The following is a 27,502-nucleotide window of genomic DNA, read 5'->3' on the forward strand; positions in this document are numbered from 1 at the left end:
GGAGCCCCGGTGCTTCTGGAGGGTCCCGAGGCACTCGGGTCGGACTTGGCTGGTGCACGGAGCCCAGGTCCTGGAGACGAGAGTAATAGTTCCCGGCCGCGCCAGGGTTGGGGCGTGCGCTGGAGAATCTGCCCGGCCAGACGGGGCGGGGCCTGCGGGGGCGCTGGTCGCTTTGGCGCCACCCCCGGCCGCCTCCGAAACGTGGACTGGCAGATGCCAGCGGGAGAGGCGGCCGCGCGAGTAGTTCCGCTCCCTGAGCGGAAGTGCGCGCAGCAGTCACGGCCGCTGACCAGCTGTCGTCATGGTGGCACCAGTGCTGGAGGCGTCTCACGTGTTTTGCTGCCCAAACCGGGTGCGGGGAGCCCTAAGCTGGAGCCCCGGGCCGGGAGGACTTCTGGCCTTCGGCACGTCCTGCTCTGTGGTTCTCTATGAGCCTCAGGTACGGAGGGTACTAGTCGCCCGATCGGCTGTGCTTCCAGTAGTGGAAGCCGAATTCTCTGTCGGGTCCGCCCGGGGTGGAGGCCTTGGCGAAGAGTTTCCTCTGGGTTTGCGGGACTCGCGGCTTTTTGCGCACTGTCAGTCTAGGGCCGTGGTGGCCCGTGCCCTGAAAGTGGCCTGTGAGCCCCTCCCTGAAGCCCTCCTTCCCAGGAACTATAGTACTGGTAAAAAATTCCTTTGGGTTTTACAAGAATTGAAATGTGGGTATGGGTTAAAGCCATCATTCCACAGATGCAATTTCAGTTCTGTATTTGCCTCACTATTGGTTACTAGACTTGCTGTATCAAATTTCACAGAAATATATGGATATTTTAGCTACGGAAATGCATATTTTACATAATGTGCCATTTGGGGAGAAAAGTCATAGGGAATGGGGATCCTCACCGCTGATTATAAGGCAGGACTTAATCCATTCCCTCAATTTAAAGTCATTTAATTTGTGGGGACTGGGGGAGGGGTGGGGGCTTCTTACCCTACCCAACTTTTCAAGTGAGTAGTTTTTGCATGCTACCCAGAGTTCATTGTGACCCCATTTCTTCTGGATAATTTAAGATTATACAGTGAGTGTTGCATCTGAACAGGAACCTCATAAAAGGTGCAATGCTGAACATTAAGATGTAGTGCAGGAAATGGCTGCGTGTATATCTTACCATACTGTCACTGGAAGAGGGTCCAAGGAATTCCCTGAGAGAGGGGTATAACTTGACTCAGTACAAGTGGGGCCTGGTGGGGTAAATGACCTACTCGATGGAAAAGATTTTCAGCATAGGCCAGCCAGAGACACAAATTATTTAAGCAAGAAGATGCACAATCAAGGGGGAGTGTGGGCTGTCATCTGAAGAGAGCAGACCATCTCAAGAGAGTTTTTGGGTTCTTTAAAAATATATATATACATATATATATATTTTAGTTGTAGATGGACACAATACCCATATTTAATTAATTTATTTTTATGTGATGCTGAGGATAGAACCCAGTGCTTCCTATGTGCTAGGCAAACACTCTACCACTGAGCTACAACTCCAGCCTTGAAAGAAAATTTGATGAGGGTTGGACTTAGGAAGGTATGTCCAGTCCAGGGAAGGATGACATCAGTCTAGTGATCACAAGAATGATTTCTGGTGGTGTGGTTGTTCTTAGGATCCTTAGGCTGATATAGTCTCCATTATCTGATCAGTTATTCTGATCAGTAGATAATGTTGGAAAGCCCTCAAGTTATAGTTTCTTAAAACATTGTATCTCTCTTTGTTTAGTCTATTTATTGCATGGGCGAATTGACAGTGCACAAGGTAATTTTCATGAGTGAGTGAATTTATGGTTGTTCTTAAGATTTACAGTTTTCCTGGAAATTTTTCCCGGTTGGGAGAAGAACTAAGATGGAAAATGACAGACTTGGAAAAATATGTGGAACTTTGATATTTCTTTGTCCTTCCTTTTTGTCTCCTTCTTAGCTATTTTATTTCTTCTAGCCTACCTCAGTACTCCTTACTAATTAGATTTAAAATTCTATTATCTTCATACCGTTTGTAGATTCAGATTTCTGGATGAAAGTTATTTTATTCACTTCTCAGTATCTTGAGTTTGTCCATCTCTTAGGGTTTTTGTTTCTTAGTTGCCACAAATTCTTTTTTCTTGGGGGGGGGGCGGGTACTGGGGATTGAACTCAGGGGCACTAGGCCACTGATCCACATCCTGAGCCCTATTTTTGTGTTTTATTTAGAGACAGGGTCTCACTGAGTTGCTTAGTGCTTCGCTTTTGCTGAGGCTGGTTTTGAACTCGACTTGATATCCTCCTGCCTCAGTCTCCAGAGCTTCTGGGTTACAGGTGTTCACCGCAGTGCCCAGCCTCTGCCATGCATTCTTAAGTAGCAAGAGAAAGAACATAAAACCAAAGATAACCTTTATAGTGACCATCAATCAAAGACTGACTCAGATGTGGAAGTCCATCTTCATGCAGGAGCTTAATGGATTTTTTTCCATGCATTCTGTGTTAGTCAACTTTTTGTTGCTCTGACCAAAATGCCTGACAGAAAAAACTTAAGAGGAGAAAAGATATATTTTGGCTTACAGTTTTAGTCCGTGGTAAGCTGGCTCCATTGCTTGGGGCCTGAAGTGAGGCAGAACTGCATAGTGGAAGAGTGTGGTGGAGCAAAGGTGTTCAGCTCAAGGCAGTCAGGAAGCAGAGAGGAAGGGGATAAGGACCCTTAGTGACCTATTTCTTCCAATCATGCCCCACCTGCCTACAGTTTACCTCCCAGTAATCGATTCAAATTATTAATCCATCAAATGGATTAATCCATTAATGAGATTAGAACCCTCATGATCTAAGCCCCACCTCTGGATGTTGCTGTATTGGGCACTAAGCCTTCAACACGTGAATTTTTCCAAATCATATAACACCTTCCATCACATTGTTTTTTAATATACATGTAAAATTTTGTATTTATTTACTTTTCAAATACATCAATATGTCTGATTAGAACATCCTCCATGATAGAAACTCTCACACACACATGAAATAATGCAATAATTTTATACCCCTGTACAAAGCACAAAATGTTTTCCACCATTATTGAAATAAACACTCTATAAAAGTGCTAATTAGCTCAATTCACTTTTTGCAAATTATCAGTTATGACAGTACACTGAATACATGCAAAAAAAATAAGCTGAGATATTGTACTCCTAAAATTCATGTTTTGTAACATTTGCTTTGGTTTGTGATTCAGGCTCTCAGACTTCCTTTTATTTTAAAATAAATTAATAAATTAATTAATTTTAATTAGATATATATGACAGCAGAATGCATTTTGATTCATTGTACACAATTGCAGCACAACTTTTCATTTCTTTGGTTGTACATGATGTAGTGTTGCACCATATGTGCAGTCGTACATGTACCTAGGGTAATGATGTCCATCTCATTCCACCATCTTTCCTGCTCCCATACCCCCTCCTCACTCCTCCCTCCCCTTTGCCCAATCAAAGTTCCTCCATTTTTCCCAAGCTCTCCTGTTTCCATCACATTTGTAAGGCTAACTTGTTGGCCATGTTAGGGGATTTTAATATATCAAAACAGAAGTATATTGAATTTAAGAAGTACTTGGTTTTATTAAGTATTTGCTGGTTGAATGTTTCATTAAATATGGGGGTGGAGCATGTGAAATGCTTAAATAAAGTTTTGGGAATGATGCTCAAGTAGCACTTTTTTCATATTTTTTTATTGATGCATTATAGTTGTATATATTGATGGGATTTATTGTTACATATTCACACACACATACAATATAATAATATAACTTGACCAGTATCACTCCCAGCATTTCCCGCTTCCTCCCTACCTCTCACCCCTTGATCCCTTTCCTCTGCAGATCTTTCTTTGATTTTTAGGAAATGCACCCCCACCTTTGATTTCCTTTTTCCTTTCTGGCTTCCACATATGAGAGAAAACATATGACCCTTAATTTTCTGAGTTTGACTTATTTCACGTAACATAATAGTCTCTAATTCCATCCATTTTCTTGAAAATGCCAGAATTTCATTTTTTTTTATGGCTGAATTAAAGCAGCATGTTTTTAAAATTAATTTTTTAATTTATATATGATAGTAGAATGCATTACAATTCTTATTACACATATAGAGCACAATTTTTCATATCTGGTTGTATACAAAGTATATTTACACCAATTCATGTCTTTATACATGTGCTTTGGATAATAATGTCCATCACATCCCACCATCATTTCTAACCCCATAACCCCTCCCTTCCTGTCCTACCTCTCTGCCCTATCCAGAGTTCATCTATTTCTCCCATGTTCCCCCTCCCTATCCCACTATGAATCAGCCTCCTTATATTAGAGAAAACATTTGGCATTTGGTTTTGGGGGGATTGGATAACTTCACTTAGCATTATCTTCTCTAACTCCATCCATTTACCTGCAAATGCCATGATTTTATTCTCTTTTATTGCTGAGTAGTATTCCATTGTGTATATATGCCACACTTTTTTTTTTTTATCCATTCATCTATTGAAGGACATCTAGGTTGATTCCACAGTATAGCTATTGTGAATTGTGCTGCTATAAACATTGATGTGGCTGTGTCCCTGTAGTATGCTGTTTTCAAGTCCTTTGGATATTGACTGAGGAGAGGAATAGCTGGGTCAAATGTTGGTTCCATTCCCAATTTTCCAAGAAATCTCCATACTGAAGCAGTACCTTTTTAGGGACCCTCTGGGCTAGCCTTAGGCTGGGTGGTGATTACATAGATAATGAGTAATTACTGCTTCCTTTCTTGAGGATTTTTCATTCCAGTGGGAGAGATGAAAAAACACAGTAAATTGTTTCCCAGCCTCAAACAACTCATGTTTAAGTAGATTAGTGCACATTTCCCTCTGTGTTCGTTTTTCCCAGCCATGAGATTCTGGTTGGCATACAGATAGGAAGCCTGTTCTAGATTGTTTAACCTGGAAGTCAGTGCTGTTGACAACGGAGAAAGGTGCTATAAAGAAGAAGGCACCAAAGAATTGAAAAGAAAAGAAAAAAGAGAGAAAAACTTAAAAAAAATCAAGAAGAAGAAATAGACACCGTAGTCATTTAAAATTTTCACTAGTGGATGAAGTAAGAACACTCAAGTGTGGGACCATTTGGTAAAAGCAACAGGGTGAGGATCAGCTGGGAATCTGGCAGGAGGCCTTGCAGGGATCTGATATATAAGTTCCTTAGTAGTTGTGGCCTCATGACTTTGTGTCATTGGGGTTAAAGAACCTACTTACTACCTGATCAACCATGGAATGGAGAGTGAGCCCTTAATTTTATACATTTATCATGAATTTCTCTGACAACAGATTCTGTTGTTAAGGAAACCCTGAAATTGGTGTAAGCATGGTAGAGATAGTCCCTGAGCCTGTGGTGCAAAAGAAAGAGATTGATTGTTTAACCTGGAAAGTTAGGACAGGTTCCCCAGAGGAGAAGGATACGGGCCCTATGGGAGGGTAAGCAGAACTAGGCCAATGAAAACCTGAGAGTGTAATGAAAGCACAGGACACTGGGAATGTGGAGAGTGTTGAGAAAGGCAAGAGTGATATGGAGTGAATGGATGACTTACCCATAAAGTTTATGAATTGCAGAAGGCAGCTCTGTTGCTGTAACTCTGATCTTTTTATTAGTATCAAAAACACTGAAATCTCATTTCTACTAATTTTTTAATTCCTCTGTAGGATAATTCTAATTTACTAACTGCTGTTTTCTTCTTTAAAGAAAAGGGTGGTTGTTACCAACCTGAATGGTCACACTGCTCGAGTTAATTGTGTACAATGGATTTGTAAACAGGATGGCTGTAAGTATTAATCTCATTGTTAAATCTCAGTTTAATGGTTTTCTGATGAGATATAGTTAGTCATTTTTCCTTCATTACTTCTCTTAATGTAGCATTACCTTATCTGATTAGTTCATTTGGAAAATAGAAGAAAAGTGGGATGCCCAGTGTAATATTTGACTTCTATTTTTACTTTATGGTGGTTGGAACATAGATGACACAGCAGTGATTAAGATGAGGGGCAAGACACCCCTCCTCTGTTGCCTACATCTTTTTAAAAAAATGTTTTGTAGTTGTGGATGGACAACGTTCTTTTATTTGTTTATTTTTATGTTTTAAGGATCAAAGCCAGTGCCTCACATGCTAGGCAAGCACTCACCACTGAGCGACAGCCCCAGCCCTGCCCATATCTTTGACTGAAAACCTGTAAGCAGGGCCTAGGCTGAGATTTTCATTCACATCCGGTCCCAAAGTACAGCTTTCCAGCAGCCATACATATATGATATTTCAATAGATTAAATACAGAAGTAATTGTGAAAATCCAGCTTCCCTCTAATAAAGTCAGACATTAAGAAATTTGTGGAAATGTAAAACATGCCTCTCTTATTATTTTCTTAAAAAACACTGGTATTTTCCAAACCCCATAAAATGTTATTTTTGTCAATACATAATGAGCTTCATTATCATTTTTAAGTAAACTATTAATCAAGTACCTTTCAAATTTCTCAGTCTTGATTTCATATGGCTCATATAATCAAAAGTCTTTTGGAATCCTCAAAAGTTCTAAGAGTGTGAAGGAGTCCTGAGACCAAAATATTTGAAAATTACCAGACTTCTGTGGGTTATTTTTTTTCATCCCCAAGATTCACTGGCTCCATATTCTTAGTTAACATATTGATTGCTTTTAAGTGGTACTTCCAAAATCCAGTGGAATATCTAAAAGTATCTTGAAATATATGTACTGTAATATTGTTGTAGAATCTGAATTAAGTTTATTTTTCATTCTGATCTAGGCACAAATGTAGAATTTCTTGAATTAATGAGACTTTGCTATGATTTTATCTATGACATTTAAAAATGTTTAATAAGCTACTTATTTCAATTGGTAAAACAGGATTGGTCATGTATTAGGTTAGTAAAAACCACTACATAGTACAAGGAATGGCTGTTAATGCAGATGTGAAGACCATTAAAATTATATTAGTTGCAACGATCAGGCATCAAAGACTACTTGATTCTCTGTATAGGAATTTGTTATGAAATGTTAATTTGGGCTTGTGTACTTGATCTCTTTTTAAAAGTGAGGTTACATGAAATGAATTGATTGTGTATCACTGTAATCTATAACTATTATGATTGATTTCCTCTAAGAACAGGGATCTGTCCCCAGATAATTCAGATATCCTTTCCAGCCACTGCATAGGGACATATAAAAATTTAATAATACTACTTCATATTCTTAAAATGTCTGATTTTATTATATTACTTTTGTGTACTTTATTATAATTATTTTCAAAGTCATGTAAATATATGGCTACATGACTTTGTGGTGCATGAAGAGATTGGAGTCCAAGATCCGAGTTGATCAGTAGCAGAGTTGGGACGTGAGTTTGCGACCTCTGGAGTATAAGTCTAACAGAGTTTGTTTACTTATTTATTTATTTATTAAATATTTTTTAGTTGTAGACAGACATAATATCTTTATTTTATTTACTTATTTTTATGTGGTGCTGAGATCGAACCCAGTGTCTCACATGTGCCAGGCAAGTGCTGTATCACTGAGCCCCAGCCCCAGCCCATACTTATTTATTTTTTATAGCTGAAAAGATTTTCTAATAATCTTTGGACTATCTCCCTGTTGCTTCCCTAAATATCTAGCACATAGGGCAGAGGACATAAATAAATGGAAAATGTAAACTAAGCCAAAATTATGCTATTTTCTGCTTTTCTGGAACTTCTATTTTTTTCTGTATCACCACGAAATTGTTAATGTTTAAAAGAGCTATTTTGAAGTATATGTCTAATCTAAAAAGTAAGTTGGATGTTTGATAGCAGCAGCTGATAGTAAAGTCTCATAAGTTATTCCTGCCAATAGTGTTTAGTGTGGATCAAATTATGAGGAAATAATCAGACAAATCCATATTGAGGGATACTACAAAGCGGTCAGTCTGCACTGTCATTGTCAGAAAAAAGAGGAACTGGGAGACTATTCTAGATTAAAGAAGATTATAAAAATGTTGTGATGAGATATGATCCTTAGTTAGATTCCAAATCTAAAACAAAAAGTTATGAAAAGTGTTACTGGAATAATTTGGAAAATTTTAATATGGACTGTATATTGTATTGTAATATTGTGTCAATGTTAAAATTCTCGAATGTGATAATTCTATTGTGTAAATTAGGAAAATGTTCTAGTTCTTAGGAGATACATGGAAAACTCTTTGCAGTCACAGAGTTTGCAAGTTATTTTTTCCATCTTTTTTGTTGGTGCTTTATAATTGTACATAATGATGGGATTTGCTGTTGTATATCTGTACTTATACACAGCATAACAATATAATGTAGCCAATATCACTCCCTAGCTCCCTCCCTGCCTCCCACCCCTTGATTGCTCTCCTTTTCTGATCTCCCTTTGATTTTCATGACATCCAGCCCCACCTTTGCTTTCCATTTTCTTCTCTATCTTCCGCATTTGAGAGAAAATATACAACCCTTGACCTTCTGAGTTTTGACTTGTTTTGCTTAACACAGTGGTCTCTAGTTCCATCCATTTTCCTGCAAATACCATAATTTTATTTTTATTTATGGCTGAATAAAACTCCATTATGCATATATATTTTTTCTTTATCCATTCATCCATTGATGGACATAGCCTGGTTCTATAGTTTGGCTATTACGAATTGTCTGCTATAAACATGAGTATGCATATATTGCCAGATGATGACATTGATTCTTGAGGGTAAATACCAAGAAGTGGTATAACTGGGTTATACGGTACTACCATGAGTACATGAGTCTAGCTTTTCGAGGAACTGCCACACTGATTTCTATAGTGGTTACACTAATTTACAGTCTTACCAAGAGTATAAAGGTGTTCCTTTTTCTCCACATCCTCTCCTTTATTTATTGTTATTTGTGCTCTTGATGACTGCCATTCTGACTGGTATGAGATGAAATCTCAGTGTAGTTTTAATTGCAGCTTAGTTTTTAATGGTTTGAAAAAAAATATGTACAAATTTAGAAAGTATAAGACATAAGGCAAAAGTTAATCTTGATGAATCCAGATAAGAAATGTAGGAGAGTTCTTATATGTTTTCCTTTCTTCTTTTTTTTTTTAAATTTATTTTTATTTTTTTATTTGTTCTTTTTAGATATACATGACAATAGAGTGTATTTTGACATATTATGTGTACATGGAATATAACTTATTCTAATTTGGATCTTATGTTTTGTATAACTGAATTAAAAAAATAACTGGGGTAATGAAATAAATAAAAATATTTACTAAGATATGATTTTCTTTTTTTCAGCTCCTTCTACTGAATTAGTTTCTGGAGGATCTGACAATCAAGTGATTCACTGGGAAATAGAGAATAATCAAGTGGGTAGACATTTATAAGGAAACATTTCTATTTGCAAACTTTCATTTTTCCTGTCTTTCCTTTATGAAGTTCCATCATTTTTGTTTATCTGTAATCCGGATGCTGTATTTTCTGTACTTCATAGGCCCTATATCTCTTCCCATATTCAGCTCTGTTCCTATAGTCATATGCTTGCTTTCTTTTTTTCCTCCCCATATTCATGTGCTTTCAATCATCTCTGTGAATTCCATGTCATTTTGGAATAATTTTCAAACTGTTCTTACATGGACTGTTCTGTTTTCGGTGGTAGTAAAAATTGTTACTGTGTTAACAGGGCAGGTACTACCACATGAATTTAGGCCTACGTAAATCCTGAGTGATATTATCTGTACTGCATGGTATGGGTGGTCCTCTACTGATGAACAATTAGATTGTTTAAATCTATTAGCAAAGATTAAAAGTGAAAAAAGTTGGTATATTAGATATCTGAACGTCTACCATGCAGAAGATACAGATAAGGCTGTGTCCTCCTTCTCATGAGTCATGTACATAGTTTTGAAGGCAAAATGAACTGGAATAATTACAGGTCAAGTGATTCCATGCATAGATATGCTAACTTGTTGCCCAACAACTTTAGTGCTATGGGAGTTCAGAAAATATTTAAGAGGTGGCCTTTGTGTTGAGTGTTAAAGTGCAATATGAGTTCCCTGGGGGAAATTAAAAGGGAAAGGATCCAGGTGGGGAAAAAATAGCAATTTTATTACATGTATGAATCTTTTCCCCATCTCTTAAATCTCGTAGCATCCTTTGAGGAACAGTTTTGGAAATGTTGCTAGATAATACATTGTGGACAGTAGTTTTAGTGAAATACAATAGAAGATCATGTCAGAATTTGAATACTAGCTCTAAGTGTTTGTTCTTTATTAGTATGCATTTGGAAGTCAGCAACAATTTTTAAGCCCAGGAATATGAGTATCAAAAGAAGATTAATTTGATACCAGAATGCCAAATTAGTATGGGAAAAAATATAAAGGGAAGGATATGGGATATATTTTTGAAGGAAAATGATTTTACTATTGACTGATTGGTTGTCAAAACAGTGTTGATCTGGGCCGGGGTTGTGGCTCAGTGGTAGAATGCTTGCCTAGCGTGTATGAGGCACTGGCTTCGATTCTTGGCACCACATAAAAATAAATAAAATAAGGGTATCGTGTCCACCTACAACTAAAAAAAAATTTAAAAAAAAGAGTGTTGATCTGATGGCAGGTAAATAAACAATGAAAAATGATGTGACTTCCTTTTAGGGCCCTGAGAGAAAGGTGTTTCTACAGAGAAAAATAGGGAAGTAGGAAGGACGATGTGGAATCAGTTGTAGACATGTTATTTGAACTGTAGGTTAGATAACCTGACTTATCCTCAAAAATAGAAGGCAGATATGGAGGTAGATTTTGGAGCTACCTGAACTTGAGTGGGGGAATGTAGCAAACTAGGCTCCTGTTTAGACCAATCTTGGCAGAAGAATCCAGAAAGGGGTATTTGAGCATTTGTTTTTGACACTTTGAGGGGAGACTTGGAAGACTCTTTCCTCAGTGCTGTCCCTCTTGTCTCCTGACAATAGAGGATTTCAGGTTAAGCAGTCGTATCTGATGGCCAGCAGATGTAGAAAGGGGGAGAATGTGAGGCCAAACTGGGAGGAAGAGGAGAAGAAGGGGGCTGAAAGGCATAAAAGAGGGATGAAAGAATAAGGATTCAGAGGAAGGAGCCATATACTCTAACCTCCTTATGGGCTTACATGTTCTTCCCCATATGCATTTCCTTGCACATGGGTGCTCAGTGCACTTTGACTGCTGATCAAAGGAAATCTAGAGCTGGGGATATAGCTCAGTTGGTAGAGTGCTTGCCTCACATTCACATGCACAAGGCCCTGGGTTCAATCCTCAGCACCACAAAAAAAAAAAAAAAAAAAGAAGAAGTTTAAGTTGGTGTAATAAGAGATTTGGGTCTTTGAACAGTGAGCATTGTTTCTTAACAAGCTAGTGAACTTGAGAGATTACTTCTGTTTTGTATGTGTGCACACGCATGCGTTTGCTTAAAATTTTCTGATGCTTGAACTATAACCCTGCTTAAATGTGTAAAATGAATATTTTCATTATATTTAATTTTTTAGAGGACAATGATATAGGCTCATGTAAATAAAATTTATAAATACAGAAAATTTTAAAGAAGGAAAAATACTATACAAAATCTGAGCATAGTTAACTTTCTGAATAACAACATTCCAGATCCTTAGTTCTCTGTGTGTAATTATGCATAAAACAGATTGTACTGTGTGTGAACCATTTGGAAATATTTTTTCAAAGAAGTCATAGGTTAATGATTAAAGTTAGTGTACAGATCTTAATGCATAAGTATTAGCTGCTTTGTTCAGTGGTAGATTTTTGCTTAAGTAATTGGGAAAACAACTGAGCAGACATTGAAGAAACACTTATTTCATCAGACAATTTAAAGAAAAGATCTTTCAAAGGAAGTAGTGGGATCTTACACATTTGAAAGAAACTCACAGACCTGGGCTTGGGAAGCACCTCAGTGTTAGAGCACTGTGTAGTATGCCAAGGTTCCAGGTTCAGTCCCTAGTACTCCCAAACAAACAAACAGGGAAAAAAAAAAAAAAAAAAAGCAGTGAAAAGGATACCAGAAGAAATGTTGCAGGGCAAGTAGATCTATTTGATGAGCAAATTCCCATTTCTGTGTTCCATTTTTCAGTTTTGCAGCCATACTTGGTATAAACATATTCACATATTATCACCAAAAACATTTTGACTTCACAGTGAAAAAAAACAAACAAACAAACAACTGAAAGAAACTACTAAGATAACAGGGTTAACATAACTAAAATTTTGACAAACCGATTTGTGCCTCTTGTTATGGTCCACTTGTATAGTAATGCTGTTAGAATATATATCCTGAATCTATTCAAAATGTATATTCTGAGTTTATTCATGAGGAAACATCAGATTAATCCTAAAAGAAGGACATTGCACAAAGTTGGACTATATTCTTCAAAAAATGTCAATGTCATGGACATATTTCCATGGCAGTAGGCATACAGTTATCTAAATTAGTAGGCATACATTTATCTATATTATCATTTTTATTGTATACATATAATGTATGTCTACTCTAATTTATTTCATCAGTTATCTATTGATAATTTTGGGTTGCTTGTGATTTTTTCACTATTATAAACAGCATGTGGTGAAGATCCTTGTTGTTCATTTGTCTTTTACTGTTACTTGCTATACTAGTACTATTCTTAGAGTCAATTCTTTAATGTGACATTGCTGAGTTAAAGGGTGTTTATTTTTGTGTGCTGTTAACATAGACTTCTTGAATGTATTCATTCTCTTCAACTTGGAGGACCTATTTCTGCGCCATACATTAATTGGCACCTTTAATCCTATGATCCCAGCTAAATAAAGGTGAAACTGGTAATTCCTTTTTTTTAATCATAATTCTTTTGTCTTTCATTCTGATTCAGCTTTTAAAAAAAGTTCATCTCCAAGGCCATGAAGGACCTGTTTATGCAGTGCATGCTGTTTACCAGAAGGGGTCATCAGGTGCTGCAGTACACACACTGATAGTTTCTGCTGCTTCAGATTCCACAGTTGGACTCTGGCTTAAAAAGGGTTCAGAAGGTAGGTCTGGAGGTATTATAATCCTGATGAATGAAATAGTAATTATCAAATGAAAGAAAACTAGAGGAGCATACCTACAACTTTTTCAAACATTCAGATAACTTTAAGAATGCTACAATTGTAATCTAAATGTTTTTCTTTTACAATCTTTTCAAAATTCCCCTACACCAAACTGACAATGTAAATTCCTTCTAAGCACTGAGTTATATCCCAGGCCCTTTTTATCTTATTTTTTAGTTTGAGACAGGATCTTACTAAGTTACTGAGTCTGGCTTGAACCTGCAATCCTCCTACCTTGGCTTCTTGTATTGCTGGGATTACAGATGTGCGCCATCATGTCTGGCCTTCTAAGCATTTTCATGAGTCATTTTGTTCTGTGTAACCTTGTTAGAATTTAGTCATTTAATGTCACCTGGTCAAGTAAGGGCTTAAGATTGACTTCTCTCATCTCTCAGCTGACAGCCAGGTCTGTGATGGTCAGAGATGGTTGTTTATGGTATGGTGTTTTTTAATTTTTTCTTAGTAACATGCCTTCAGACGTTGAACTTTGGAAATGGATTTGCTCTGGCTCTCTGTTTATCCTTTTTGCCTAATACTGATGGTGAGTATCCTTGTAAGTATATAATAAAAGATCAATATATTTATATATCTCCATACGACTAGAGCCTAAAAGACATGTATCTTAATTTTATATTTGTTTGTTTTGACTTTTTTGGGGGTGTTTTTTTGGTGGTACTGGTGGTCAGACCATGGGCTTCACACATTAGGCTGCATTCTGTCACTGAGCTATACCCTCAGCCTTTTTTTTTTTTAATATTTTTTTTTTTTTTAGTTGTAGATGGACACAACATCTTTATTTATTTTTATGTAGTGCTAAGGATTGAACCCATTGCCTCATGTGTGTGAGGCAAGTGCTCTACCACTGAGCCACGACCCCAGCCCCATACCCTCAGCCTTATATCTAAAAGTTTTCATGAAACAAATTGAGATGTGGATAAAACACTTTTGTTACAATATTCAAATGATCTAAGTTTAGAACATAAGGTTGCAGGAGGCTATTAGGAAATTTGTAGCTGTTGAAAATTTAAGTAACTTAATATATACTGAAGATTGATAAAGCTGCTTATGTTTTATGGTTCTAATTTGGGAAAAGTGTTTAATTCTTTAGAAGGTAAGGTCTGAGATAAGTTGAAAGTGTACAGAAGGTGAACCATGTGAGCCTTTCTCTCAAGATGACAGCCTCTTCAAATCTTGCATGGTGATAGTTTGTCGAGCCCTCTTAAAATCTCCAAATAGAAAAAATTTCCTTTTGCTATACAACTCAATTGTACCTATCTTTTCATTTTCCTCCACAAAAGTGATAGCCAACGTGAGGCAGTCATTCACTTTGCCACCTCTGTTACTAGGACAGGAATGATGAAGAAAGATAGGGCCTAGAAGTGCCAGTCTTTCTTGCACTCTGCAGCAGAAGTTGTGACTCTATAGTTTCATGTTATGTTCCCTGTTGTGCAAGGGTTCCTTGAGAGAAGGATCTGGAAGCATCTGGTTTTTAACATAGAATTTCATTTCTCTTCATTTATTGAGGCCAAGTGACTGGAGTTTTTGTTTTGATTTAAAGTGAGACGACCTTTGAAAACACATTTGGTAGCACAGTATTTCCTTAGAAATGAATCCAGGTTTTATCTTGCTCCTGAGTCATTAGGGCTGTCCTTAGATAGTGTGAATTTGTTTTTTATCTTATTAAAGATAGCTCATTTTAGTCACTCTTTTCAAAGCTTTTTAGCTGCGTATTTAATTACTTACTACTTGATCTTTTACTTTGTTTTAATATTGAATTCAGTCTTCAATAAAATGTCAAGTTCTTGAAGTTACAAACATATCTGTACATCTTTGCACTAATAGTGATGCTGTGCTCAGAGTAGCTATTTATTATTCAGTTGGACTAACAGCTTCTCATATTGGTCTTTTGGCTTAGATGGTAAAAATGTACCCTATTTGCTCTTTTTTTTTGGTATTGGGGATTTAACCCAGGGGTGCTTTACCACTGCATCACATTCCTGCTGCCGCCTCCCCCCCCCTTTTTTTTTTTTAATACAGCCAAGAATGTAGATTTTATTTATCTATTTATTTTTGGTGTTTATGTATTTATTTAATTTTTTAAATTGATTTTATTTTTTAAATACATGACAGTGGAATGCATTACAATTCTTATTTTATATATATATATATATATATATATATATATATATATATATACACACACCACAATTTTTCATATCTTTGTATATACAGTATGTTCATGCCAGTTCATTTCTTCATACATGTACTCTGTTTTTTTTTTTTTTTTGCATTACAATTCTTATTACACATATATACTACAATTTTTCATATCTCTGTTTGTATATAAAGTATGTTGACATCTAATTCGTGCCTTCATACCTGTACTTTGGATAATAATGTCCACCACATCATTCCTGCCCTTTTTATTTTTTATTTTGAGAGAGTGTCTCACTAACTTGCTTAGGGCCTTGCTAGATTGCTGAGTCTGACCTGGAACTTGTGATCCTCCTGCCTCAGCCTTCTGAGCCACTGGGAATATAGGCATACACCAGCACACCTGGCTCCCTACTTGCTCTTGGGCTTCTTTTACATTGTTCCTTCTATCATAAGTAACATAGATACTACTTGTCCGAGTTTATTGTTATTATTTGTTAAGTAACCATTGACTAATATGTTTTTGAGTATCACATTTTATTCCTGGAGATATTCATTGAACATTTTCAGTTTGTTCAGTGGTGTGGGAAATGGAAGTCAGGATACTTTACATAGAGTTTAGAATCCATGTAGGTGATCCTACTTGTGATGGGGTATTTACAGTCATGCCTTTTTTTTTCTTCTAGTACCAATATTAGCATGTGGTGATGATGACTGCAAAATTCATTTATTTGTTCAACAAAATGATCAGGTAAATAATGATATTTATTAAGAGACGAGAATTACTATCCACTTAGTCACATATCTTAATACGGACTACTTACAAATTATAATTCAGGAATGTTAAAATTCAAACCAAAATTGTCCAATAGGGGAATCTTTCCTTGACAATTCTTCTATTAGATAGTCTTTCTTTTTTTAAATTTGAACATCAAGTAACTTCAGCCTTAGCCACCAGGCCGAGTTGTTGGGGGAAACAGGTAATCAGGTAATTTGGTTCTGGAGAGAAGGAAGATGCCATGGTAGTGCTTTTTTTTTTTTTTTTTAAATTTCAAATGAGGTATAACATACCTATAGTAAAGCCAGTGTTTATTTATCCTTCTGAGTTTTACCTACACTTTGAGTGTCTAAACTAAGGGAAAGAAATTCCAGAAATTAGGTTGGTTAACTCTAGGCCCAGTTTCTGTTCTGTAGGATCCAGTGTTTTTATATACCGTATCCATAGCATGTCATTTTATCTTGTAAACATTTAAATTACTTGATATCTATAGATATTGTGTTATCAACTCAGTTAATGACTTAAGTATTACATGATGAGATTTTTTTTGTTCCCAAATGAGTACTTTATCCTGTGTTTAATCAGGTAGCATTCTTAGTAAAAGCAGTAGGACCGACTGAGATAAAATGAAGTCAATATATGTGAAAATGTTAAATTATCAAGCCCAATGATTTTCATTATCTTACTAGTTTCAGAAAGTGCTTTCTCTCAGTGGACACAAGGATTGGATCAGAGGCGTGGAGTGGGCAGCCTTTGGTCAGTATGAAATTTTGCTGATGTACAGCTGATGGGAACAAGTATGTGTAACTTCCAAAAAAGCAGTCTCCTGTGTTTTAGTTTGTTTTGTTTTGGTTATAGTTTATTTTTTAGTTACAGGTGGATGCAATATCTTTATTTTATTTTTCTGTGGTGCTGAGGATCGAACCCAGTGCCTCACACATGGTAGGCAAGCGCTCTACCTCTGAGCCACAACCCCAGCCCCTCCTGTGTTTTAATTTTAAAGTTTTCTTTATGTCTTACATATTTCTCTTGTCCCAATTAGTAAAGAGAATACGTATCTCTCTGTTAACTGTTAATTGGTGGTAGAAGATGAACCAGGTTGATGTTTCAAGATGATGCCAACTATATTGTCTACATGCAGGCATTCTTGAAAAGTTCTTGGTAGAACCATCTATGAATAACATTTATTATTGCATCTGTGTTTGTCAGTATTTATTAAAATGAATGTAGATCAAATGAATGAAGGGTTTTATATCTACATTTAAAAATTATACCATCTGTTTTTTAATTAGGTAAAGATCTTTTCCTAGCAAGCTGTTCACAAGATTGCCTGATAAGAATATGGAGGCTGTATGTAAAATCGACATCTTCAGAAACTCAGGATGATAATATAAGACTGAAGGAAAATACTTTTACTATTGAAAACGGAAGTGAGTAACTGAAAATATTTGCTGTACTTGAGTCTACTGGCTGAGTCATTTTATCTATTTCAACACACATCTATGTGAAGGTTCATTTTTTTAGAAGTGTCGGATTCCTATCTGAAACTGATATGGTTTTGGTTTTTATTCATATGTGAAATTGAGTTATTTTTCATATTTAAAAATTATTTTTCTTCTAAGCTATAATGTTTAATGTTTCCCAATAAATTAATTTGTAAAAGGTTTCTAAATTTGCAATTTTAGCATAGAAAGAAATAAGGTAATAGTGTGAATTACTCATACTTTTGTTGGAGTATATTCTTTTTGCATCAAGGATTAAACCCAAGGGCATTTAACCACTGAGCCATATCCCTCTCTCTTTTTATTTTTTATTTGAGACAGTCTCACTTGGTTGCTTTACAGCATCATTGAGGTTGCTGAGGCTGGTCTTGAACTTGTGATCCTCTTACCTCAGCCTCCCAAGCCACAGGGACACAGGTGTGTGCCACTGCACCCAGCCTGTTGGAGTGTATTTTTAAGAGACTAGCTAAATCTCTACATTGGATTAATTTTTTTTTAATATAGCCAAGAATGTAGATTTTATTTATCTATTTATTTTTGCGGTTTATGTATTTATTTAATTTTTTAAATTGATTTTATTTTGATTTTCTTACTGTCTAGCATTAGAATTTTACCCTTGCATGGTAGATACTGTTGAATTGTTGAATTTGAAAGAGATTTTTTTTTCACATGTGTATCTAGATTATAAAATTAGTTCTCAGTAAGCATTGTTCACCTAGGTATACGGTTATAAAGCCTATTAGAGTTGAAATTTGGGTATAGAGTTTTGTGAGGATAACAAATAAATGATATGACCAGAATATTATGAGTAGCTATACCCAAATGTAAAATTGTTCATTAATTATTTTGTTTTAAATTATCTTAAATTATTTTGTTTTAATTAATGTTCCTTGTTTCTGCATTTATTTTATTTTTTAAAAATGGTATTTTAGGTGGTATCTTGATAAGGAGTGTGGAAACAAGGAGGCTGGCCTTTCTTTGTTTGCTTTTAAAATATATATATGTAGGGACTGGGGTTGTGGCTCAGCAGTAGAGTGCTCGTCTACCATGTCCAAGGCCCTGAGTTCGATCCTCAGCACCACATAAAAATAAATAAAATAAAGGTATTGTTCAACCACTTCTAAAAAATAAATATTTTAAAAATATATTTGTATATGTAGATATTTAAATTTAAATTTATTTATTTTTTTGCTGTGTTGGGGATGGAACCCAGGTCCTTGCACATGCTAGGAAAGTGCTTTTAACATTGAGCTACACCCCTAACCCTGTTTTTTCATTTTGTTTTGTTTTGCTTTAGCAGTACTGGGTATTGAACCCAGCATACTCTATCACTGAACTACATACTAATCCCTTTTTTGAATATTTTTTATTTTGAGACAATGTGTTGCTAAGATTGGCCTCGAACTTGCAGTCCTCCTACTTTAGCTTCCCAAGGAGCTGGGATAACAAGCATGTACTACCGTGCCCTGCTCCCAGCCCTAATTTTTAAGTGGACACAAAAAAATCATAAAAATTGTGCATGTAATGTTTCAATACAATTATAGTGTGTATGTTTTTGCTTTATAATCACTGTATAACAGCTGTTTCAAAAAGTTTTTTTTTAGTAAAACATTCCTTAATATTTGACCAGATAGGGCCTGGGGATGTGGCTCAAGCGGTAGCGCGCTCGCCTGGCATGCGTGCGGCCCGGGTTCGATCCTCAGCACCACATACGAACAAAGATGTTGTGTCCGCCGAGAACTAAAAAATAAATATTAAAAATTCTCTCTCTCTCTCCTCTCTCACTCTCTCTTTAAAAAAAAAAAAAATATTTGACCAGATAGAGAAAAATTCATTTTTAAAACTTTATCTCTTATTATTTTGGAGAGTTGGTAAGGTTAATAAAATTTAGAATATTGGTTCTTTTTGTTGAATCTCATCTATTATGTTTTATTCTAATTTTTAAATGTAGTTGCACAACTGAATTGGTCATGCATATATTCTTTTTAGCAGATATTTGAGGGAAAAAAGACCTTCATTGCTTTTGTTGTAGGTAGTAAAATAACATTTGCAAATACTCTGGAGACTGTGTTGGCTGGTCATGAAAACTGGGTAAATGCAGTTCATTGGCAACCTTCATTTTACAAAGGTAAGAAGAAAAACATGCAGATCCCATTTCAGTTAACTCTTGCAGTATTTTAAGCTCGTCAGCTGACGTGGAGGATTTTTATGAGTGTGATTAGAAATCTTAAGATATAATACATTTTCAAGTTGGTGGAGTGTAAGACTGCATTCCTGGTGTGGTGAACACTGAGTTCCATTGACAATTGCTCTCTTAATTGGGTGAAGTATGATCTTTGTCGTGATGCTGAAACTACCACACCTCCATTAACTTTATTTCTTAAAAGTTTCTACCTAGTCATTAAGAGATTTTAAGGAAAATTGACTTTCAAGCTAATTTCACAGGAACCTTTTGCCTTGGTAATAAAGTTGATAATACTGAGATATAATACTTATGAAAAAGTAAGAACTTTTTCCCGTCTTTCTTTTGCTCATAAGTTCCATTTATGGAGTGGTGGTTTTATCATGCCCAAGCTGGTGCTGGGTATAGAGCTGAGCAAGGCCTGGCCTTATGGTTTATCCATCCCCTTCCCCAAGATAAGAATAATGGTAATTAATACTCAAGGAATCACCATTCAGCTCTTATTACATGCTATATTTCTCACTGTTTTTAAATTTTTTATTGTTCTCTCTCTTTGGGCCAACTCTGATGCATCCCATTTGGCCTTTGTTAGTGGCTTCTTTTATTTCCAGCTCATAATACCTCAATTTTTACTAGTCTAATAAGCCCCTCTATTGTCAGTTAATATAGGACTCTGCCAAGGGTTACTGCTTCACCTTTTCTGCACTATAGAACCAACTAGCTGTACTTTTAGGAACTCAAGCAAGGTTAATTTAAAAACAAAGTCCAGTCTTTTCTTTTATTAATAATTTGAAATTGCATTTTCACTGTTAAAACAAGAGTAAGCCATTATTTTGGACTCAGCTCTTATACCAGACCACAATTGACCAGACTAAAAATCAGAGTGAGTCACACATGTTAAAGTTCCACATCACCAAGCTGCAGCTAAGCTCTTTATCTTACTTTCTAAGATAATTCAGGATTAGAGAGATTTCGGCCAAATTTTCCATAGTGAAAAACAATGTTAGATATTATACATACCAATAATTCCTGTATGTTCTTTTAAACCTCCCCTTCCATCCTTCTGTAGAGGCAACTACAGTACTGAATTTAGTGCCTATCATTCCTATGCATATGTTTATTATTTTATTGCACATTTGTATACCAATAAATAATATTGTTTTTATTTATAATATATCAAAACTTGATACCTATATATTTTTATTCTTTTACAAGATATGTTTTTAATTTAAAATGTTTGGAAGTATATCCATGTTGATTCATGTGATTACTTATTTTTTTAAATTGCACTATAATATTCCATTGCTTGAATATACCATAGCTTGTTTATCTGTTCTTCTAATGGTTGGCCTTTATGCTATTTTCACATCTTTGCTATTATAAACAATGCTTCAGTGAATGTTCTTGCAGTATGCTTATTGTATTGTTTCTGATCATCTACAAGCACAGTGCTTGTTAATCACCTAAAGGAACTGGTTTTTATTCTTTAGATGGTGTTCTACAGCAGCCAGTGAGATTATTGTCTGCCTCAATGGACAAAACCATGATTCTCTGGGCTCCAGATGAAGAGTCAGGAGTTTGGCTAGAACAGGTAAAATGTGGATACTTAAGGAACAGAAATTTGGAATTTGTAAACTAAATATTTAAATCCTAAATCTGTATTGTTAGATATATAAATTTGTAGTTTTTGTATACATTAAATGAGTTAGAACTTGAAATCTGTAATCCGTTTCCATTGTAAAAAATGGTCCTATTATACTTGAGAATATATATTCTGCAGGGAATAGTAGTTCATATTTATTATGTAGATATAACTTGTTAATTGCTGTGCTCAATTCTATTTCCTTATTGATTTGTCTGATTTTCTGATGGAGCTATCAATTACACAGAGAGCATGTAAAAATAACTCATAATCCAATAGCGGATTTTACCTATTTCTCCTTATAGTTCTGTCAGTGAGGCAATGGTACTAGCTATGTCTAAATTAGAATTGTTATATTTTCTATGTGACTTGAAACTTTGATTAGTGTTATTTACTATCTTTACTTCTAAGAAAACTTTTTAATCTTAAAAAGAAATGGGACTATTAAGTGAAAATTGTTTTCTGTTATTGTGTAGGTTCGAGTAGGTGAAGTAGGTGGAAATACTCTGGGATTTTATGATTGCCAGTTCAATGAAGATGGTTCCATGATTATTGCTCATGCTTTCCACGGAGCACTGCACCTTTGGAAGCAGAATACAGTTAACCCAGTAAGAAAAGCACTTTTCAAGCAATTCTAATCACATCGAGTGAATATTCAACCTAGCTAAATAGTGTTTTACTTATAACACTGTACAGAAGCATAGAAGAGGCCTTTAAGTTGATATCACTTATTTCTGTAGACATTATACTGTGTTTATAGTAGGTAAGAAACTCATGCTTTTCTAAGAAGAGTACAGCAACATTGAAGAATTGAATGAATTCTGGGGTTGTGGCTCATTGGTAGAACATTTGCCTAGCATGTGCAAGGCCCTGTGTTCAATCCCCAGCATTGCCCCCATCAAATTTTTCTTGTTTTATAAATGAAAAATAGGGCTGCTATATATGGATACTATATAAGTATATTTTAAATTAAATAAACAAATAAGAACATTAAGCTAAATGTTACAGTGTATTCTGAATATGTATCTAATGGTTTCTTTTATAAAGTAGAAATTCATACATTTGTATAACTTTTAGTTTGTGGACTTGAAATAGTTGTGTCACCTATGAGGTTTTGATTTCTCAGTTTATAGGGAGAATCTACTCTTTTTCTTATATTCTCCTTTTGGAGTTGACCTTTAAGATTGATGAACAATTATGACACTATTAAGGTAGAAAATGTTTTTTAAGATAAATTTTATTTCCTTAACTCAGCTGGTCTTTGAGGGCTGTCAAAGAATTAAAAGCATTGGATGAGTAAGGAGAGACACAAGCCAGAAGATAGATTCTCACTGTACCTGTGCTTTACAGTTTGGCTCATCAAGTGTTAAGGGTGATTTGTTTTTCCAATGGGCTTCTTTTTTTTTTTTTTTTAATATTTTTTTTTAGGGCTGCGGATGTGGCTCAAGCGGTAGCATGCTCGCCTGGCATGTGTGCGGCCTGGGTTCGATCCTCAGCACCACATACAAATAAAGATGTTGTGTCCCCCGAAAACTAAAAAAATAAATAAATATTAAAAAATTCTCTCTCTCTCTCTTTAAAAAAAAAATTTTTTTTTTTTAGATGTTGATGGACCTTTATAATGTTCATTTCTTTATATGCAATGCTGAGAATTGAGCCCAGTACCTCACACATGCTAGGCAAATACTCTACCACTAAGCCACAACCCCACCCTGGAAATAGGCTTTGTTTTTTAGAGCAGTTTTAGGTTAGTAGCAAAATTGAACAGAAAATTCAGAGTTCTCTATATCTTCACCCCAGCACAGCTTCCCCCAATACCAATACCCCAAACCAGAGTTGTATATTTATTACAATCAAGGGTGTTTTTTATTGTTGTTTTTAGTACTAGGGATTGAATCGAGGAGTACTCTATACTGAGCTATATCCTTAACCCTTTTTATTTTTATCTTTGGCACTAGAGATTGAACCCAGGGGTGCCTAACTACTGGGCCACATCCCCACTCCCCACCCCCCCTTTTTTAATCTTTTTTTTAATTGTTAATGGACCTTTATTTTATTTTATTCATTTATTTATATATGGTGCTGAGAATTGAACCCAGTGCCTCACATACAAGGCAAGTGCTCTACCACTGAGCCACAACCCCAGCTCCACTTTTTATTTTTTGAGACAGAGTGTTGCTAGGTTGCTTAGGGCCTCATAGAATTGCTGAGACTGGCCTCAAACTTGGCAGCCCTCCTGCCACAGCCTCCTGAGTAGCTGAGATTCCAGGCATATACCTCTCTTGCTTAGGGCTTCACAAGTTGCTGAGGCTGGCCTCAAACTTGTGATCCTTTCTTAGTCCCTGGGATTACAGGCATGTGTCATCACATCCAGCTTGGTGGGTGATTTTTTTAAAAGCAAATAAATACTGCCCTTTAGGATTACTGTGGAAAACTATGCTATTAATCTAAAAGAGCTGTCCATTGCTCAGAACTTTTTTATTTTATTTTATTTTATTTTATTTTATTTAGTTGTAGATAGGCACAATATCTTTATTTATTTTCTTATTTATTTTTATGTGGTGCTGAGGATCGAACCCAGGGTCTCACACCTGAGAAGCAAGTGCTCTACCACTGAGCTACAGCCCCAGCCCCATCACTCAGAACTTTTAAACTCACATTAGTGTTAACATTAGAACCTGATTCTATGTCATAGAAGAAATTAATATTTTTTTCTTTCACTTTTTTAAATACCATATTACTGATTATATTCATCATATTTGGCTTTGAATGACCTGCCAGTTATTGATACAAATTTCATTTTCCTGTAACAGAAATTTTTTTTTGAGAGAGAGAGAGAGAGAGAGAGAGAATTTTTCATTATTTATTTATTTATTTATTTTAGTTATTGGCGGACACAACATCTTTGTTTGTATGTGGTGCTGAGGATCGAACCCGGGCCGCACGCATGCCAGGCGAGCGCGCTACCGCTTGAGCCACATCCCCAGCCCCACTAACAGAAATTTTTAACTAAACATTTTTTAGTTATAGATGGACACGATATCTTTATTTATTTATTTATTTATTTATTTTTATGTGGTCCTGAGGATCAGACCTAGTGCCTACACATGCTAGGCAAGTGCTCTACTACTGAGCTGCAACACCAGCCCCTAAAAATTTTAAATTTTTATAGTACCTTATAGTTATACGTAATAGTGGAGTTCATTTTAACATAATGATACATGTATGGAATATGATTTGCTCTATTTTAGTCCATAGTGCTTTCTCTTTCCCTTCTTTCTTTCCCTACCACTATTCCCCTTGCATCTATTCTGCTGGTCTCTTCTATTTTATTTATTATTATTATTATTATTATTTTTTAAAGAGAGAGTGAGAGAGGAGAGAGAGTGAGAGAGAGAGAGAGAGAATCTCTAATATTTATTTTTTTTTAGTTCTCGGCGGACACAACATCTCCGCTGGTATGTGGTACTGAGGATCGAACCCGGGCCGCATGCATGCCAGGCGAGCGCGCCACCGCTCGAGCCACATCCCCAGCCTTATTTATTATTATTTTAATTGATGCTTTATAGATATACCTACACGTGGAACTCAGTGTGGTATATTCATATTAGTGTGATTTTGTCACTTTCGTTCCACAACTCCTCCCTTTTCCTGTCCCCCCTCCCTCTTCCTGTCCCTCCTCCCTCTTCCTGTCCCTCCTCCCTCCCCTTCAGTCTCCTCCCTCGACGCCACTGATCTACCCTCTATGTTCATGGGATCCCCCTTATCTCTCTATACTTTGCTCTAGCTTCTACATATGAGAGAAAACATTTGACCCTTGATTTTCTGAGTCTGGCCTATTTAACTTAGCATAATGTTCTCCAGTTATGTTCATTTACCAGCAGATGCCATAATTTCATTATTTTTTTATGACTGAGTAAAATTCCATAGTGTACACATACCACATTTCCTTTATCTATTCATTGTTGATGGGCACCTGGGCTGGTTTCATAACTTAGCTGTTGTTGAATTGTCCTGCTATAAACATTGATGTGGCTATGTCACTGTAATATGCTTTTTTTTTTTTTTTTTTGTACCAGGGATTGAACCCAGGGGTAAATCATTGAGCCACATCCCCATCCTTTTTTATGTTTTATTTAAGACAGACAGGATGTTGTTGAGTTGCTTAGGTCCTCACTAAGTTGCTTAGGCTGACTTTGAACTCACGATCCTCTTGCCTCAGCCTTCTGAGTCGCTGGGATCACAGGTGTGCATTACCATGTCCTGATGTAATATGCTGGTTTTAGTTCTTTTGGGTAAATACCAAGGAGTCAGGTAGCTGGGTCATATGGTGGTTCTTTTCTTAGTCTCTTAGCAGTATTGAGTAATCTCAATACTGCTTTCCAAAGTGGTTATACTAATTTGCAGTCCCACCAACAATGTATGAATTTACCTTTTCCACATCTTTGCTTACATTTTTTATTTTTTTAAAAATTCTTGATGATTGCCATTTAATGGAATGAGGTGAAATCTTAATGTAGTTTTGATTTGCATTTCTCTGATTGCCAGAAATGTTGAACATTTTTCATACATTTGTTGGTTGTTTTGTATTTCTTATTTTGAGAAATGTTCTTTTGCCTGTTTATTAGTTGGGTTATTTGGGTTTCTTGGAGTTTCGTTTTTTGAATTCTTTATATATTCTGGATATTATTACTGTTCAAGGTTATGTAAAAAGAGACTCTGGACCATGCATATGACATTTTCTGTATTTTCCTATTGGTATTTATTACATGGTTGTTGCTCAGTAAGTGAATCAAATAGGTTTGATTCTGTCTATTTCTGTCCTTTAAATCTATAACTCCTTTTACTTTAAATCTATAACTCCTTTTACTTTATAAAGCAAGCCACACTCAGAATCTTATTTTATATAATATTTTTTCTTTCATTGTTAAGTTTAACAAAAGCAGAGTATCTGTACACGCAGCATTGTTTTGCATGGTTTACATTGTTCTACACATTTTGCTCATTTAATCAATCCTTTTTTAAAAAATTTTTTAGTTATAGATGGACACAATACCTTTATTATATTTATTTATTTTGTATGTGGTGCTAGGGATTGAACCCAGTGCCTCACGCATGCCAGGCATGCGCTCTACCACTGAGCCATAACCCCGGCCCCTTAATCAATGCCGTTGATGTTTCTATGAGATAGCTGCCATTTTTGTAATATCTTCAGGCACAGAAAGATGAAGTCAATTGTGTTGCTAGGACATTCAGTGAAAGATGAATGGAGAGAAATTTCCCAAGATAATTGCTTCAGAGGGTACAACACGTATTTGAATGTTTAATTAATATGGTTGATTAGAAAAGAGATGCTATTATTTTGTGTGGATTTTTTTTTTTTTTTTTTTTTGTGCTGGGGATTGAACCCAGGGCCTTGTGCATACCAAGCAAACACTCTACCAATGGAGCTATAGTCCCAGCCCCTGATGCTATTATTTTATGATCCTGTCTTATATATTTAGCTTTTCAATTTGTTAGGGGGTTTCCATTTTTCCTGTTGCCAGACATGAGCGCTTTACTTTGAGTGGTGGTGGCCTTTGATTATTTTGATATGTGTCATGAGTACCTTTATTGCAGAGAGAGTGGAGTCCAGAAATTGTCATTTCGGGACACTTTGATGGTGTCCAAGACCTAATGTGGGATCCAGAAGGAGAATTTATCATCACTGTTGGTACTGATCAGACAACTCGACTTTTTGCTCCATGGAAGAGAAAAGACCAATCACAGGTAAAATATCTTACTACTTGACTAACCACATTAAAAAACTTCCACAAGTAAGTGAAAAACAACATTGTTAGCTAATAGAAAAGTGCAAATTAAAACCATGATGAGATATCATTATATATTCTTAAGCTGAACTAAAAAAGAGTGACATTAACAGCTGCTTGTAAAAATGTAGAGTGACTATAACTTTCATACTTTGCTAATGGGAAAGCAAAATGATCCCGCCACTCTGGAAATTTGTTTGGCATATTCTTAAAAACTCATATTCGTCTCCTCTTTGTAATTCAAACAATAATTCAAGTGTTGGTTGTTAAAATGTTTTTTGCTT

At 35.8% G+C, this 27,502-nt stretch overlaps 1 protein-coding gene across 3 annotated transcripts in view; it reads left to right on the forward strand.

Annotated features, from left to right (window-relative positions):
* Positions 1-161: 161 nt before the first annotated feature.
* Positions 162-27,502, forward strand: part of ELP2 (elongator acetyltransferase complex subunit 2) — a 48,260-nt gene continuing 20,919 nt past the window's right edge. For 2 of the 3 annotated variants that reach the window (XM_081262622.1, XM_081262624.1), the window contains exons 1-12: positions 162-439; positions 5,757-5,835; positions 9,345-9,415; positions 12,934-13,090; positions 13,614-13,691; positions 15,991-16,055; positions 16,772-16,838; positions 17,375-17,512; positions 19,617-19,712; positions 21,257-21,357; positions 21,885-22,016; positions 27,025-27,177. In XM_081262622.1, the coding sequence (XP_081118748.1) occupies positions 302-439; positions 5,757-5,835; positions 9,345-9,415; positions 12,934-13,090; positions 13,614-13,691; positions 15,991-16,055; positions 16,772-16,838; positions 17,375-17,512; positions 19,617-19,712; positions 21,257-21,357; positions 21,885-22,016; positions 27,025-27,177 (1,275 nt within the window). In that variant the 5' untranslated portion in view covers positions 162-301. The remainder of the gene's footprint in view (positions 440-5,756; positions 5,836-9,344; positions 9,416-12,933; positions 13,091-13,613; positions 13,692-15,990; positions 16,056-16,771; positions 16,839-17,374; positions 17,513-19,616; positions 19,713-21,256; positions 21,358-21,884; positions 22,017-27,024; positions 27,178-27,502) is intronic. The other variant, XM_081262623.1, reaches the window with a different exon arrangement.

The sequence above is a fragment of the Spermophilus citellus genome (assembly GCF_964194105.1).
Source record: "Spermophilus citellus genome assembly, chromosome: 12".
Lineage (NCBI taxonomy): Eukaryota > Metazoa > Chordata > Mammalia > Rodentia > Sciuridae > Spermophilus > Spermophilus citellus.